Consider the following 17543-nt stretch of genomic DNA (forward strand, 5'->3'; position numbering starts at 1 on the left):
TTCCCTCCCCTCCTCCTCCTCCCTTTCCCCATCCACCCTTCCTGCCTTTCCCCTTCTGTCCAGCCTTCCCTCCTCCCTTACCTCCCAATCCTCCTCCCCTTCCCTCATCGTCCATTCACACTTACCCTTTCCACCCCTCTTTCCCCGTCTCTCAGTGCCCTGCTCCTCTCTTCCTTCACTTTTATTCCCCTTTCAGCTGCCTTTCTTCCCCTACATTTTCCCATTCTTCCTTCTAATCTCTCCCTACCCTTTTGCTGAAGGCCTCCTTTCAGGTGAAAAGTGAAACCTGTCCTGGTGAACGTTCACAAGCGGGTGCTCTATTTGAAGTAGATTAAAACTCTCCTGGAGCTGTGACAACATTTCTCCCTCAAGCAATCGCATAAAAACCAGATTAACTCGTTACTGAGATGTTGTTGCGGCAGGATGATTGAATTTCAAAACAAACCAGCTGTGAAGTGCTTCGATGTGACAAGATACTACATAAAGTCAAGTGCATATTATTAGTTTTATTTTTTGAATGTTAAATGCACTCAGCAGAATGCAGTACAGTTTACATCATGTCAATCCTTCCAGTTTCAAAATCAGCAGTAATCAATTGCACCATATTAGAATGCATTAAAATTATAGATCTTTGCACGATAATTGCTTGTATAAAACATATTTATTTACATTTCCTGAATACAATCATATTAAGGAAGCTTCTGCTGTCCATTCTTGTCTTCATTTGCCCCCTTGATTAACATGCAGCCTCTTTGTTACAAGAATGAGACATGACACATTTCACAAAGGGTCATCCGAAATGTTGGCTCTATGCTCTCCTCACAGATGCTGTCAGACCTGCTGAGTCTTTCCAGCATTTTCTGTTGTTGTTTCAGATTCCAGCATCTGCAGTATTTTGCCTTTATTACACATTTTGCGTCTTGTAACACCGGTAGGACCAGAGGCAGTGGGACACTAAATTTACCTTCTGCCGTATCAGGACGGCAGCAGTGAGACATTACAATTACAATATAACTACTGTGTGTTTTTTAAAAAGAAGTCCTTTCCAATATGGGCGGCACAGTGGTTAGCAGTGCTGCTTCACAGTGCCAGGGACCCGGGTTCAGATCAGGCCTCCAGTGACACACCGTGTGGAATTTGAATGTTCGTCCCGTGTCGTTGTGGGTTTTCTCTGGGTGCTCCGGTTTCTTTCCTCAGCCCAAAAATGTGTGGGTTAGGTTAATTAGCGATGCTAAGTTTTCCCCTTAGTGTCAGAGGAATTAGCAGGGTAAATACCAGGTAGAGTTACAGGGATAGGGCCTGTCTGGGATTGTTGTCAGTGCAGGCTCGATGGGCCAAATGGCCTCCTTCTGCCCTGTAGGGATTCAATGATTCTAATTTCACACAAACAAAATCGGGAATGTTTCATGGATGTGGGAATGTGAATGTTAATCTCACTGTATGCCTGCTTGTTCTATGGCCATGCACAAAAATGCTAATTATTTTGTGTTTTGATGGCTGAATTTGTTCCAGAGCATTTAATCATCTTTAGCAACAGAAACATGACATGCCGTTGGCCTACCTGCAAAAATAGGCGTTTTGTGCCTCTTGAAGTGGCTGAAGAACAGTTACTGAATTGATCAAGTAATGGCTAATTCTTCATCCCACTTCCACTCTTTGGCTACTTACACCATTCGAATGAAGCTTGATGGAAACTCAAGATGCAGCACCCCACCTTTCGATTGGGCACATCACAACCTTCCACATTCAGTGAAAGGCCTGGATAGAGTGAACGTGGAGATGTTTTCATTAGTGGGCAAGCCTAGGATCTAATGGCACAGCCTCAGAATAAAGGGACTACCCTTTAGAAGTGAAATGAGGAAGAATTTCTTCAGCCAGATGGTGGTGAATCTGTGGAATTCATTGCCACAGAAGGCGGTGGAGGGCAAGTCATCGTGTGTCTTTAAGATAGAGATAAATAGTTTCTTGATTGTTAAGGGGATCAAAGATTATGGGGAAAAGATAGACAGGTTTTTGATTAATAAGGGGATCAGGGGTTATGAGGAAAAGGCAGGAGAGCGGGGATGAAAAAAATATAGAACATAGAACACTACAGCACAAACAGGCCCTTCAGCCCACGAGTTGCGCCAATCACATCAACACCTACCAATCCATAGACCTATCTATAACCCCCAATCCCATTAAATCCCATATACTCATCCAGAAGTCTTTTAAAAGACCCCAGCGAGTTCGCCTCCGCCACCACTGACGGCAGCCGATTCCATTCACTCACCACCCTCTGAGTGAAAAACTTACCCCTAACATCACTTCTGTACTTGCCTCCCCGCACCTTAAATCTGTGTCCTCTCGTAGCGACCATTTCAACCCGGGGAAATAGCCTCTGAGAATCCACCCTATCTATTCCTCTCAACATTTTATAAACCTCTATCAGGTCGCCTCTCAACCTTCGTCTCTCCAGGGAGGAGTCCCAGCTCCCTCAACCTAACTTCATAAGGCATGCCTCCCAGTCCAGGCAACATCCTTATAAATATCCTCTGTACCCTTTCAATAGCTTCTACATCCTTCCTATAGTGAGGCGACCAGAACTGCGCACAGTACTCCAAGTATCATCAAATATCAGCCATGATTGAATGGTGGAGGAGACTCGATGGGCCAAGTGGCCTAATTCTGCTCCTATGTCTTATGGTAATATGGTCGAATGGAAAAGGCGAGAGAATGGGGTTGAGAAACTTGTCGGCCATGACTGATTCGCACAGCAGACTTGTTGGGCTGAATAGCCTAATTCTGCATCTATATTTTATGGTCTTAATACTGAGTTCAACAATTTCAGATTGTAAAAACTGCTCCCATTTTTAGTTTCTTTCGATCTTTTCTTGTTCCATTACCATTCTGTTTTCCCTTGCCTTACCATTTCTTTTGTAAATTAATCTCTCTTGCCTTCCACCCTACGGCAGATTTTCCCTACTGTTCTTTTCTTCCCTCCCTCTGTATTTGTATAAAACTTGTTCAATCTCTTAGCCTGTGCCCAGCTCTGGCAAAAGGTCATCGGCCTGAAATATTAACTTTGTTGCTCTCTCCACAGATGCTACTTCACCCGCTGAGGGATTCCAGCAATTTCTTTTCATACTTCTGACTTCCAGCATTCCAGTGTCTTTTGATGGACATAAGCAAAAGTCCATCTTTTGCTTATGTCAAAGTAATGGCTAAGGACTTTAATACAGCTTCAGAGAATGGAAAATTCTAGAAATTTAAGCAGCACAGCAGATTTGTGAAAACCCACCTGTTCATTGCCTCAGTATATCCTCATTTTGGGACTAGATCCATAGAATTATGAGTGGCACAGCGACACAGTTGTTAGCACTGTTGCCTCACAGCGCCAGGGACCTGGGTTCAATTCCGGCCTTGGGTGACTGTGTGGAGTTTGCACATTCTCCCTGTGTCGGCGTGTATTTCTTCCCAAGACGTCAGGAGGATTAGTAGGGTAAATACATGGGGTTATGGGGATAGGGATTGTGATTGGTGCAGTCTGGATGGGCTGAATGGCCTCCTTCTGCTCTGTAGGGATTCTATGATTCTAATTAGAACCCAAATGTTAGTGCTCCTGCATTTGGTAACCTCCGACATTGAAATCAGAAATAATAAAACAGCTTTACAATTGGATTTTTAAAAATTGTTTTCAATGTCCACTTGTGGAGCTTGTATTGAAAATTATTCACTTTCCTATTTTGGTTTCATTTAGCCTTTCTTGCGCTGGTAATAATTAAGTTGGGCATCTAAATGTTTTTGCAATGTTTGAGTCCCTGTGAGGTGAAGGACACAGAAAGGTGGCACTTTGCGAATCAACTGTTTGCAGTAACCTGGGCTGGTCTTTGTTTACTGAGTATTGTAGCATTATTAAAATGGTAGCCTATTTGGGTGGGTACTTAATTCCCCCAACCCAGCCTGCTTTCTAAGGCAACGTAGAAATGAGAAGCAGGAGTAGGTTATTCAGCCCTTTGAGCCTGTTCTGCCATTCATTATGATCATGGCAGATCATCAAATTTCCCCCCCTCCCCTCATGTCCCTTGATCCCTTTAGTCCCAAGAACTATATCCATTTTCTTCTTGAAATCACACAATGTTTTGGCCTCAATTATTTTCTGTGGTAATGAATTCCACACATTCACCACCCTCTGGGTGAAGAAATTTCTCCTCACCTCAGTCCTAAAAGGTTTGCCCCTTATCCTCAAACTATGATCCTGAGTTCTGGACTCCCTCAGCATCGGGAACATTGTTTCTGAATCTAGCCTGTCTAACCCTGTTAGAATTTCATAAGCTTCTACGAGATCCCCTCTCACTCTTCTAAACTCCAGTGAATATAATCCAAACCAATTTAGTCTCTCCTCATATGATGGGCCTGCCATCCCAGGACTTAGCCTAGTAAACCTTGGCCCTCCAGTGGCAATGCTGAACCACTGCAGAAAAATCTGTCGCAAAATAATAATCCATTTAAAGAGCTTAACTGCTGCATTGTTGACCTGCCTCCAGCAGAATGGATGAACCGACTGCTAACTGGAGTTTGGTTTCTCTGACTGGCAGCATTGCAAATTCTCCATAAGCTCTTTCTGAAAGTTCATTAACAAGGTATTAAAAAGCTTTAACAAACAATCGAAGATTTGTTACTAATTTCACTCTCGTGTATCGGGGTGTGAAAAAAGAATGCAAACTAAAGGGATTTTGCACTTCTGTTTCTAATCAGTCTAGAAAAATCACGATTGATTTATTCAATAATTCTTCACTAGCTGCTGGTCTTATGCTAAAGTCTGTCTCTCATCTGGCCCTGGGCACTTTTCAAATTTTAACACCTTTAATCCCTTATTAATGTGAATGTCATGTTTGTAAAGTTTTTGGGATATAAATGTGCAGGTTAGGTGGATTGGCCATGTTAAATTGCCTCTTAGTGTCCCAAGATGTGTAGGTTGTGGGGATTAGCGGGATAAATATGTGGGGGTTATGGGAATGGACTTGGGTAAAATGCTCTGAGAAAGAGTCGGTGGGGACTCGACAGGTCAAATGGCTTCCTTCTGCCCTATAGGGTTTCTATGATTCTATTTTATGATTCTATCCTGAGGACATGAAACATGCTATAAAAATGAATTTTTTTTTAACTCATCCATAAACATTTGAAGACTTCATTTTCCTCTGTGAACATCAGAAAGAACATACGAACAGGAACATTTAGGCCCTCAATCTTGATCCACCATTCACTGAAATCATGTGCTGACCTATGACCTAACTCCCTGTACCCCCAATCTTGCTCCATCTTCCTTGAGCAGCACAGTGGCAGAATGGCTAGCACTGCTGCCTCACAGCGCCAGAGACCTGGTTCGATTCCTGGGTTGGATCACCGTCTGTGTGGAGTTTACACATTCTCCCTATGTCTGCGTCGGTTTCCTCCAGGTACTCTGGTTTCCTCCCACCATCCAAAAATGTCCAGGTTAGTTGGATTGGCCATGATAAATTGCCCTTTAGTATCAGGGGGACAAGCTTTGGTGAGTGCATGGGATTATGAGGATAGGGCCTCAATGGGATTGTGGTCGGTGCTGACTTGATGGGCCAAATGGCCTCCTTCTGCACTGTAGGATTCTATGATTCTATGATCTATGTCTGTATAGCATGCAAGGAACAATACTTTTTAATTGTATGCTAATACATGTGACAATAATAAATCAAATCAAAATCTTTGGTTAATAAAAATCTATCAATCTCAGATTTAAAATGAACAATTGATTTCACATTAATTGTCATTTGAGGGTTCTGGACTTCTGTCACCCTTCATGTATGAAAGTGTTTCCTCAACCCTTCCCTGAAAGGTCTGGCGCTAATTTTTAGATTATACCCTGGAGTATTAGACTCCCCAATAACACAAACAGCTTCTCTCAATTTAACCTTTCTGTTTCCCATGGGATTTTGAAAACTTAAATCATGCCGTAATCTTTCAAGACTTCCTTAATTTTCCTCTGTGAATATTAGAAGGAATATAGGAATAGGAGTAGATCATCTTGCCCTACCATTCGCTGAAGTCATGCACTGACCTATGACCTAACTCCTGTAAGCCCACCCTTGCCCATATCCCTGAATATCATTGGTTAAAAAAATCTATCATTAGGGAATACAACCCTAGTTTCTGCATTTTCTCCTTGTAATTGGACCCTTGGTATCATTTTGGTTAATCCATGCTGCACCCCCACCAAAGATAATAGGCTTGGTGCCCAGAACTACTCCCAGTAACTAAGGTGTCATCTAGCCAGGTGTATGTATAGTTGTAGATTGTAGCCTGCTTTCTAAGACAACCTTGGCCCTCTAAAGACAACACTGAACTAATGCAGAAAAATCTGTCTCAACATAATAATCCACTAAAGAGCTTAGCTGCTACAATGTTGAGCTACCTCCAGCAGACTGGGCAAACTGGCTGCTAACTGAAGTCTTTTTTCTAAATCCTTGTATTCTAGTCCAAAGTTTTGTTAGCCTTGTTGATTATTTTCGTACCTGTTCATGCCACTTTAATGATCCATTACCTGGATGCCCAAGTCTGTTTGCACCTTCACATTTTCGATCAGTCTTACACCATTCCGAAAGATCCCTTTTCTATTCTTTTTAGGACCACAGTGCATTTGTCTAAAATGAAATTCATTTGCCCATCCATGCGATTTATCAACATCTCTTTGTAGTTTTGTGCTTCCATCTACACTGTTGACAGTAGTTCTTTTTTATTTATTTATTCGTGGGGCATGGGCATCGCTGGCAGGCCAGCATTTATTGCCCATCCATAGTTGCCCTTGCGGGACGGTTGAGAGGCAATCACATTGCAGTGGCTCTGGAGTCACATATAGGTCAGGCCAGGTCAGGACGGCAGATTTCCTTCCCTAAAGGACATTAGTGAATCAGATGGGTTTTTCCGATAATGGACAATGGTTTCACGGTCATCATTAGACTTTTAATTCCAAATTTTTTAAATTGAAATTCCACTATCTGCCATGGTGGGATTTGTACCCAGATCCCCAGAACTTTAGCTGAGTTTCTGGATTAATTGTCTAGTGATGATACAGCGCCTCCCCATAATGGTTAATAAAGTAATGGTTCTCTTTATGTCATAGACAAGTTTGGATATGTGGTTTTCCATTGTATCATTTAAGTCATTAATGAAACCAAAGAATAGTTGAGGCTCTAAAACAGAACATTGTGGGATACCCAATTAGAGTACCTATCCATAATCCCTATTCTCTGCTTACCTAACCATGTCAATAATTAAATTTAATCCCCTGAGCTTCAATGTGAACTAACAGTCCTTTATGAGGAATGTTTTCCAATGTCTTCTGGAAGTTCATATAATTAATATTCATAAATATTCCCCTATCTATTGCTTTAGTCACCTCTCCAAAACTTTTAATCAATTTTGTCAGGCATGATCTATCTTTTGGACAGCACAGTGACACAGTGGTTTGCACTGCTGCCTCACAGCGCTAGGCACCCGGGTTAGATTCCCAGCTTGGATCACTGTTTGTGTGGAGTTTGCACATTCTCCCCGTGTCTGCGTGGGTTTCCTCCAGGCACTCTGGTTTCCTCCCACAGTCCAAAGATGTGATTGTTAGATGGATTGGTCATGCTAAATTGCCCCTTAGTGTCAAAGGCACTGGCTAGGATAAATGCATGGGGCTATGGGGATAGGGCCTGGGTGGGATTGTAGTTGGTGCAGATTCGATGGGCTGAATGGTTTCCTTTTGCACTGGAAAATTCTATGATTCTATGAATTAATGTAACTCTGATCAACTGAAAATATTCAAGGATTTGTTTTTAATCCATGCAAGGAATGTCTGCATGATTTGCTAGGCCAGCATTTATTGCCCATGCCTAATTGCTCTTGGGAAGTGATGAGCTGCCTTTTTCGAACTGCTGTAGTCCATGTAGTTTTCACCTGACGAAGGGGCAGCGTTCTGAAAGCTAGTGGCTTTTGCTGCCAAATAAACCTGTTGGACTTTAACCTGGTGTTGTGAGACTTCTTACTGTGTAGGTACACCCACAGTGCTGTTACGGAGAGTGTTCCAGGATTTTAACCCAGTGACAGCAAAGGAATGATGATATATTTCCAAGTCAGGATGGTGAGCGGCTTCCTTATTTTCATGAATACTGCTCAGGTTTTCAAGGGGCCTCATTGCTGCTGGCAACCTTTTAATATAACTGTGAACTTTTTTGTGTTTATCTTGAAGCACAATATTCATGGAAGGATGCTAACGTTTCCTCATCTTGTGAATAATTTCATAATGCTCATTTTCCTAATGACCCCTCTCCATGGTGAGTGAAAAAGGAAAGGTTTGATTTGCTGGCAAGCTAAAACAAATTCTGGAAACATTCTGCTGTTTATCTTTTCAGCCATTCAATCACATCTTGTTTCCCATTTAAACACAGGGTCATCCAACTTCCAATACAGGGATGTATGTGTTTTTTTCACTGCCTGGGACCCCATTTAACTTCATTTGAGTGTTTCTCAACCACGCTGTCTCAAGCTCACACTTAAATATTTCCCATTGTTACTCCACTGTTTCACTCACTAATGTCTTCCTCCTGTGCAACCTTGCTAAACTCTTCTTGCATCCCAATGTAGTTTGTTCAACTCCCTTCACCTTTGTTTCTGACTCTGTACGTTCCTGCTCTGCAGTTAACACTTCACAATATACAATTCAAGTAGATGAGCTGTCATGTTTATAGTAAACATGAGTTTCCTCCTTTCCCACTTCGTCTAATCCTATCAGTGTAACCTTTGATTCCTTTCCCCCTCATATGTTTATCTAACTTTCTTGTAAATGCATCAACAATATTCATCTCAACTACACCCTTGGGGAAGTAAGTTCCACATGCGTACCATGTGCAAACTTCACACAGTGACCCGAGCCAGGAATCGAACCGGGATCCTTAGAGCTGTGAGGCAGCAGTGCTAACTTCTGTGCCACCATGCCACCCCAAGAGGACAAAGGTCTACTCTTTGGGTAAAGAAGTTTTTCCTGAATTGCATGTTGCATTATTGGTGACTGTCCTATATTTATAGCCCCTCATTTTAGAGCTGACCATGAATGGAAACATCTTTACCTATGCCCTGTCAACACTTCATAACTTTGGTCACTTATCTCTATTTTGTGCCTTCCTTCCTTTTGCTAATTAGTTCCAGTTCATTACTCAGAATTGTGTCCAAAATTGCATCTTTCCTGGTGTGGTTCATCATGTGGCATCTCAGAAAACAGTTTTGAATCTGAATGTTGCCTCCAATACTTAATGCTGATACCTAATCATGACGAAGAATGGCTGTGCTGCTGTCCATATATATCCTATCTCTTCTGTTCGGTCTGCAGTCCAGTCTTAGGTCTAAAGAAAACTTTTAGTTAAAGCAATGATGTTTTTTGTTACAGGAACAAAACAAATGTATCATAGAATCCTACAGTGCAGAAGGAGGCCATTTGGCCCATCAAGTCCACACAGACCACAATCCCACCCATGCCCTAACCCCATAACCCCACGCATTTACCCTAGCCAGTCCCCCTGACACTAAGGGGCAATTTTAGCATGGCCAACCCATCTAACCTGCACATCTTTGAACTGTGGGAGGAAACCGGACCACCAAGAGGGAACACACGCAGACACATAGAACAGAATAGAAACATAGAAACTCTACAGTGCAGAAAGAGGCCATGTGGCCCATCGAGTCTGCACCGACCACAATCCCACCCTGGTCCTACCCCCATATCCCTACACACTTACCTGTTAATCCCTGTAACCTATGCATCTCAGGACGCTAAGGGGCAATTTTAGCATGGCCAATCAACCTAACCCGCACATCTTTGGACTGTGGGAGGAAATCGGATCACGCAGAGGAAACCCACACAGACTCAAGGAGAATGTTCAAACTCCACACAGACAGTGACCCAAGCTGGGAATCGAACTAAGTCCCTGGAACTGGGAGGCAGCAATGCTAACTACTGTGCCACCATGCTGCCCCAAAGAGGACAAAGGTCTAAAGTTGCTAGGCTCAGTGCTCAGAATAGAGACCAAAAGTCAAGCACAGTTCCTCAACCTTGTGTTGTACTTCACTAAACCAGTATAAGAGGTCCAAGATGGCACACCAGTACGAGATCGGCAATGGGGCGGGTGGGATGGGGGGTGCGTTTAAATGACAAGCTGTATGGAAGTCTGGAAAACATTTGAAAACAAAACAAGTTCAACAATGCAGTCTCACTCTCCTTATTGTAAAGGAGTCCTCACCTTGAACAGCAAGTGTTGCATGTGTGAATTGAGGGAAGTACGTTTGAATTGCTGTACTGTGTGGCAGAGTGGTCAATGTTGTAGGAAGGGGCCAAGGTACAGGCATTACAGGCACATGGAAGAGTCTCAAGACAGGGATACCTTGCCAATCAGAATGTTAGCTTGTCCTTTCACCTTACAGAAGCTGATGATCCTGCCGTTCATTAGTATTTTCTATTGTTAATCCTTGCTCCAACAGTTGCCATTCCTTTTCATTATATATAAACAGCAAAGAGAAGTTTTTGTGAATGCCAATGAAATTGTGCGATACCCCATCAGGTACCATGAAGAGAAGGAAGTCACCTTATATTAAGTTGACTTCTTTTAAAAAAAATACATACCCTGGATGGTTCGGAAGAGTTTGAGATGGCAAAATACCCGTTGCATTCTGTTAAATGGAAACGTTCACCTCCTGCTCATCCTCTGCTTTCACTTCTGTCTGGATGTAATTGTCCTCAATGTATCCGTCATCTTCCTCTAGATCTGGAAACGTCGTTCTGTCACGAATGTCCCCCATCTCACTACTTCTTGGCATGATCACACTAACTGTATCTTGGCTGATGGCATCGTGCTCTGGTAATAGCTGGTGGCTATAGCTGCTGAGGTATTTGTGGAAGAGTTTAAATTTCGCACCAATGGCAATCAAGGCTGAAATGGCGATGGCAGTTACCAGAACTCCAACAAGATACGGCCATCCCTTGCTGCCTTCTTTCGATGGCGCATCAGAAGCTGGAAGTTTTAATAAAGTAATGTCAATTAAATATTAAACTATATACACATCAATCAATATTTACGTACGCACCTTAGAGAAACATTTGTACTTAACAACAGGAATCCATGCAAACGGTACAGAATATGACAAACATTGTTTATAATGTTGCTGAGTGTGGTGGTGAAAGTCAGGGGATGGATTTTTCCAGCCCCGCTCACCCGAGAACTGGAAAATCCCATCCCAGATCGACCAATGCATGGTTGCCCCCTGCTTGCTACGATTCATGTGGTGGACAGGGTGGGAAAACTCTCCACTCCCCCCTCACCTGCCCACATGTGGGACTCCTGGATCTGTATATAACATTTTTGTTGCCAAATACGAAGATGTTATGAACAGGCGGGAATATTTTCTCTCAACGTCTTTGTGCCTCTCCCTTACCAATAACATTGTGTGAATGATTTTAAACCACAAACTACAACAAAAGCATTGAGGCAATTTTACTGATCACCTCCCTTTCAGCCAGTTCAGCCTAATCACGTTTTCACATTATCTGTACATTTGGCAATCTCTAAACGTCTTTCATTTAAAAACCCTTCCAGACCACTGGGCAGTATGTGTGATGATATACTGAAGAGAATACTTCACCTCTTATCTTTTATTCAACCCTGGGATATGGGTGTCACGGACAAGGCCAACATTTGTTGCCCATCACTAATTGCACGTGAACTGAATAGCTTGCTAGGCCACTTCGAAGACAGTTAAGAATCAACCATATTGCTATAGGTCTGGAGTCACACATAGGCCAGACCAAGTCAGGACAGAAGATTTCCCTCCCTTAATGAACCAGACAATTGATAATAGTTTCATGGTCACCGTCACTGAGACTAACTTCATAATTCCAGATTTTATTAGTGAAGTTCAAATTCCACCAGCTGCCATGATGGGATTTGAACCCATGCCCCCGAATGTTAACCTCGACATGTAGATTACTAGTCCAGTGACATTACCACAGCACCACTATTTCCGCGTAAATTGATTGACTCAATGCTTATTGGTTTCAAGTCAGTTGTGCCACCAGCCAAAATATTAGATCTTCCACCAGCACTATTATTTTGTTGCAAAGAAAAGAAATTATTTATTTTAGCCTGAGCATAATCGTTTGACTGTGTGGTATTTATTGACTTTCAAAGTACAACTTATCCCATTTATCTCATTTATCCCACTTAACCAGCAATGTATAATTCAGTCATAAATGTTAGTCGTGGCCCATTGATTCTCAGCAGTATAGAGAGACATGGTCCCCAGAAGGGTAGTGGGTTTTAGTTCAGTTGGGCAGCATGGTCAGTGCAGGCTTGGCGGGCCGAAGGGCCTGTTCCTGTGCTGTGTTCTTTGTTATTTGAGATTTTGGTTAATGGGAAACTCAGCATGGAAATTTACACCGGTAGGATTTTCCTGTCCTGCCGAAGTCAATGGACTTTTGAATGGCAGGTCGAATTTTACAGCCCCACTCTCACCATGATGGGGCTGTAAAACTCGGCCCTTGGTCTGTTTATGGGAAATATTTGATTCCTCTGAACACAAATAAGAAGTGCTGAGACCTTCTGCAGAGATCATTAACCTACCCTTGGAACTACCGAGACAGCTGTAATGCAACACCAGTGTTATATGCTCAACATCTATTGAATAAGGGCTCAGCAAGGTGGAAACGTTAATAAATCTTAGGCCTGAATTTGTAGGAAGGTGTGGAGGAGATGGGAGAGGGAGGGGAGGCTGGGAACACACTCCCACCAATAGCTGCAGCCCAACTGCCATTTTATGCTGGAATGACCGTTGATTAGCTTAAGTTTGGCCTTCCATCTCCATTTTGGGAGGAAGTCATGCCTTGGGCATCTGCCAGCCAATCAGATTGGCTTGCAAGTCCTTGGTCCCTCTGGAAACAGCACTACAATAACCAACACCAGGCTTCCCCCCTGACTTCTTATCCGCCCGCTAGTGTAAAATTTGAAGCTGGGTGGGAAATGGCCCTTTGAAACCTTAATTCACAGAATCACAGAATATAACAGTGCAGAAAAGGCCATTTGGCCCACCAAGTCTGTACCAATGCACAAAAGGCCCTGACCTGCCACCTAATCCCACTTGCCAGCACTTGGCCAATAGCCTTGAATGTTATGGCGTGACAAGTACTCATCCAGGTACTTTTTAAAGGATGTGAGGCCTTCTGCCTCCACCACCCTCCTGGGCGTTGCATTCCAGATCATCACCACTCCCTAGGTAAAAATGTTTTTCCTCAGATCCCCCCAAACCTCCCATCCCTCACTTTTAACTTGTGTGCACTTATAACTGATCCTTCAACTAAAGGGAACAGCTGCTCCCTATCCATGCCCCTCATAATCTTAAACACCTCAATCAGTCACCCCTCAGTCTTCTCTGCTCCAAAGAAAACAACCCAAGCCTATCCAATCTCTCTTTATAACTTAAATGTTCCATCCCAGGCAACACCCTGGTGAATCTCCTCTGCATCCCTCCAGTGTGTTCATGTTTTTCCTATAATGTGATGACCAGAACTGCATACAACACTCCAGCTGTAGCCTCACCAAAATCCTATACAACTCCATCATGGCCTCTCTGTTTTTGTAATCTATACCCCGATTGATAAAGGCGAGTGTTCCATATGCCTTTTTCACCACCCTATTAACCTGCCTTTCCACTTTCAGAGTTCTATGGACAAACACACCAAGCTCCCTTTGCTCTTCAGAAATTCCCAGTGTCGGACCTGTCATCGTACACTTCCTTGTCAAATTACTCCTTCCAAAGTGCATCACCTCACAGTTTTCAGGGTTAAATTCCATCTGCCACTTATCCGCCCATTTGACCATTCTGTCCACATCTTCCTGTAATTCAAAACACTCAACATCACAGTTTACCACCCAGCCAATCTTTATGTCCTCAGCAAATTTACTGATCCTATCTGCCACATGGTCATCTATGTCATTTATAGAACATAGGACACTACAGCACAAACAGGCCCTTCAGCCCACAAGTTGCGCCGATCATATCCATACCTATCAGGCCTATCTATAACTCTCAATCCCATTCAATCCCATGTACTCATCCAGAAGTCTCTTAAAAGACTTCAACGAGTTTGCCTCTACCACCACCAACGGTAGCCGATTCCACTCACTCACCACCCTCTGAGTGAAAAACTTACCCCTGACATCTCCTCTGTACCTGCTCCCCAGCACCTTAAACCTGTGTCCTCTCATTGTGACCATTTCAGACCTGGGAAATAGCCTCCGAGAATCCACCCTATCTATACTTCTCAACATCTTATAAACCTCTATCAGGTTGCCGCTCGACCTTCACCTCTCCAGGGAGAAGAGACCTAGCTCCCTCAATCTATCCCCATAAGACATGCCTCCCAATCCAGGCAACATCCTTGTAAATCTCCTCTGCACCCTCTCAATAGTTTCCTCATCCTTCCTGTGGTGAGGCAACCAGAATTGCACACAGTAATAAATGATGAACAATAGGGAGCCCAGCACGGATGCCTATGGCACGCCACTGGTCACTGGCCTCCAGTCACTAAAGCAGCTTTCTGTCACCACCCTTATGTCTCCTACACTAAGCCAATTATCAGATCACCCTGTATACCATGTGCATTTGCCTTCTTGATAAGTCTCCCACGTGGGACTTTGTCAAAGACTTTGCTGAAATCCCTGAAAACTACATCAACTGCACTACCCTCATCCACACACTTGGTTACATGCTTAAAAAAAATCAATCAAATTTGTTGGGCATGACCTCTGACAAAATCATGCTGGTAATCTCTGATCAAACCTTGCCTCTCCAAATGGAGATAGATTTTCTCCTTCAGAATCTCCTTCAGTAGTTTCCCAACCACAGACGTGAGAATCATTGGAGAATCGAGGCAGCTGGGACAGGTTTCCAGTTACAGTCCTGCCCACCCCAATGTAAAGTTGATGCAAAGTCAGGGGAGCAAGAACCCAGAAGAAATCCCCTCCATGCAATTTCCCCCCTCAACCCCCTCTATGGTTCCCCCCACCACCTACCCCATACCCATCACCGCAGAACCCATTCGGCTATTGAATTTTGCCTCAGACAAGGGGACCATCCAGGCCATCACAGTTACCCCAGCTCTCTGAAAGCACAATCAGTATTGTCCTGTCCATTTAAGTATTCATTCACTTGCCTTTTAAAGCCATCATTTATTCAAATTCCCTCAATATTTTAGGAAGGGCTTTTTACATTCCCCTGCAATGGCGTTTACTGCAAAAGGACTAGATTTTAAAAGTAAATAAGTGATGTTACAATTGCATAAGGCGTTGGTGAGACCACACCTGGAGTATTGTTGCGGTCTTCTTACTTGAGGAAGAATATGGTGGAACTGGAGGTAGTGCAAATAATGTTTACCAGATTGATTCTGGGGATGAAAGGGCTGTCGTGTGAGGAGTGGTTGGATAACTTGGGCTTGTACTCACTGCAGTTCAGAAGAATGAGGAGGGATCTGATCGAGGGATCTGAAATCTTAAAGGGGATTGATAAGGTGGACATTGAACAGTTGTTCTCCCTCGTGGGACAGTCTAGAACAAGAGGTTATAGATATATAGTGAGAGGAGGTAGGTTCAAAACGGTGATGAGCGGAAATGACTTGTGAATCTGTGCAGTGGAGGCAGAATCAATCAATGGATTTAAGGAAGAAATAGATATGTTTCTGATGAAAATGGGAGAAAGGGTTGTGAGGAGCAGGCAGGAAAGCGGAGTTGGGACCAGGCTAAAATCAGCCTCAATCATGTTGAATGGTGGAGTGGATTTGAAGGTCTGAATTACCTATTCTCACTCCTTATTCCTTTGTTCCTAAAAAAATTCCCTCAAACACACCTTTCATTCTTTTAGCGATAATTTTAAGTTTATTGTGATTGGCTATTGAATCTGTGGCCTATGGGTACAGGCTTTTCCTATTCACCCTCTCAAAATCCTCAATTTTGAATGTTTTTACAGAAATAAGGTCTCAATTTCTCCTCTCCATGCTCTCAGTTAAATCATAGAATCTACTGTGCAGAAGGAGGCCATTTGGCCCATTGAGCCTTTACTGACAACAATCCCACCCAGACCCTATCCCCATAACCCCACATACTTACAGCCCTAATCCCTCTGACACTAAGGTCAATTAAACATGGTGAATCAACCTAACCCACATGTTTTTCAGACTGTGAGAGGAAACTGGATCACCTGGAGGAAACCCACACAGACACAGGGAGAATGTGCAAACTGCACAGACCTGAAGCTGGAATTGAACTTGGGGCCCTGGCGCTGTGAGGCAGCAGTGCTAACTACTGTGTCACCATGCTGCCCCAGACAGTAGTCATCTCAGATATCTTTGGCATCATGTGCACATCCTTCCTAAAATAGGATACCAAAACTGGGCACCACATTCAACCTGCTGCTTTGCCTGTGATCTGCATGGACTGAATACGCCATCTTTTCTCTTGTGCCCCCCACTCCATGCTACAAGAGCAGAAATGATTCAGGTTTAGTTGCAACAGTTCATCTATTCCTTTTTCCTGCTTTCACCTCTGTGACTACGCACTTTATTGTAAAAGTGAAGTTACAAACAATAGATTACTAAAGTAGCATCAACAAGTCAGTGCATGATTTTATACATGGTAGATTGACAAACCCCAAAGTTGCAGTGATAATGTTTATAATATTTGAAATTAATGGGCTACATCCTATTTAAAAAGCTAAAACATCCTGGGGCTCATTTTCACCTTTGCCACTTGAATGGAAGCTTGGTGAAACAGATTACTGCTCATTGCAGATTTGATCCAAGTGTCACTTCCTTTATAATTGATGCTTGCTATTGCTGCAAGAAAGTGCATTCCCCCTAGTGGTGATTTGAACATAAGAGATAAGGTAAAGTCACCACAGTCCCAGATGACCATAGTCTGCTTTGCCCTTTGAGGGGGAGAAGTGACTGGTGGTGATTTAACATGAAGATTACCACATCTCTGGCAAGGGACAAGGTTGAGAAGGCAGGGTCTTCATGATTAACCTTAGATGGTAAAGGAATTGAACCCACGCTGATTGTGTCACTCTGCATCACTAGCCAGCTGCCCAGCCACCTGAGCTAAACCGATTCGAACAGTGATGTGGATGTAATGAAGCACTGTTGAGACGTATCTGGTCCAGATCCAAGAACTATGAGCGGGATTTTCCAGCCCCAAGACAAAGAACAAAGAACAAAAACAGCCTGGGAAACAGGCCCTTCGGCCCAACAAGCCCATGCCGCCATTTTAACATTACCAGTCCCCCCTCCGCCCATGACCCTTATCTATTGTTTAAGGCATTCCACATTGAGGGAATTAAGACTGAATTAAGTTGCTTCTTTTTTTCCGTCCGAGGTCAACGGACCTTTGCGTAGTCTGCTGAATTTTCTGTCCCACTCCCTACAAGTCCCGTGACAAGCGGATCGGTAAAATTCC

General features: G+C 43.3%; 1 protein-coding gene across 1 annotated transcript in view; it reads right to left on the reverse strand.

The window, feature by feature from the left end:
* Nucleotides 1-5710: 5710 nt before the first annotated feature.
* The window catches only part of c9h1orf210 (chromosome 9 C1orf210 homolog), a 36060-nt gene continuing 24227 nt past the window's right edge, over nt 5711-17543 (reverse strand). The window contains exon 5 of the mRNA XM_080195301.1: nt 5711-11057. Coding sequence (XP_080051427.1) covers nt 10720-11057 — 338 coding nt within the window. The 3' untranslated portion in view covers nt 5711-10719. The remainder of the gene's footprint in view (nt 11058-17543) is intronic.

This window comes from Carcharhinus amblyrhynchos, chromosome 9 (assembly GCF_965287045.1).
Source record: "Carcharhinus amblyrhynchos chromosome 9, sCarAmb.v2.hapA, whole genome shotgun sequence".
Lineage (NCBI taxonomy): Eukaryota > Metazoa > Chordata > Chondrichthyes > Carcharhiniformes > Carcharhinidae > Carcharhinus > Carcharhinus amblyrhynchos.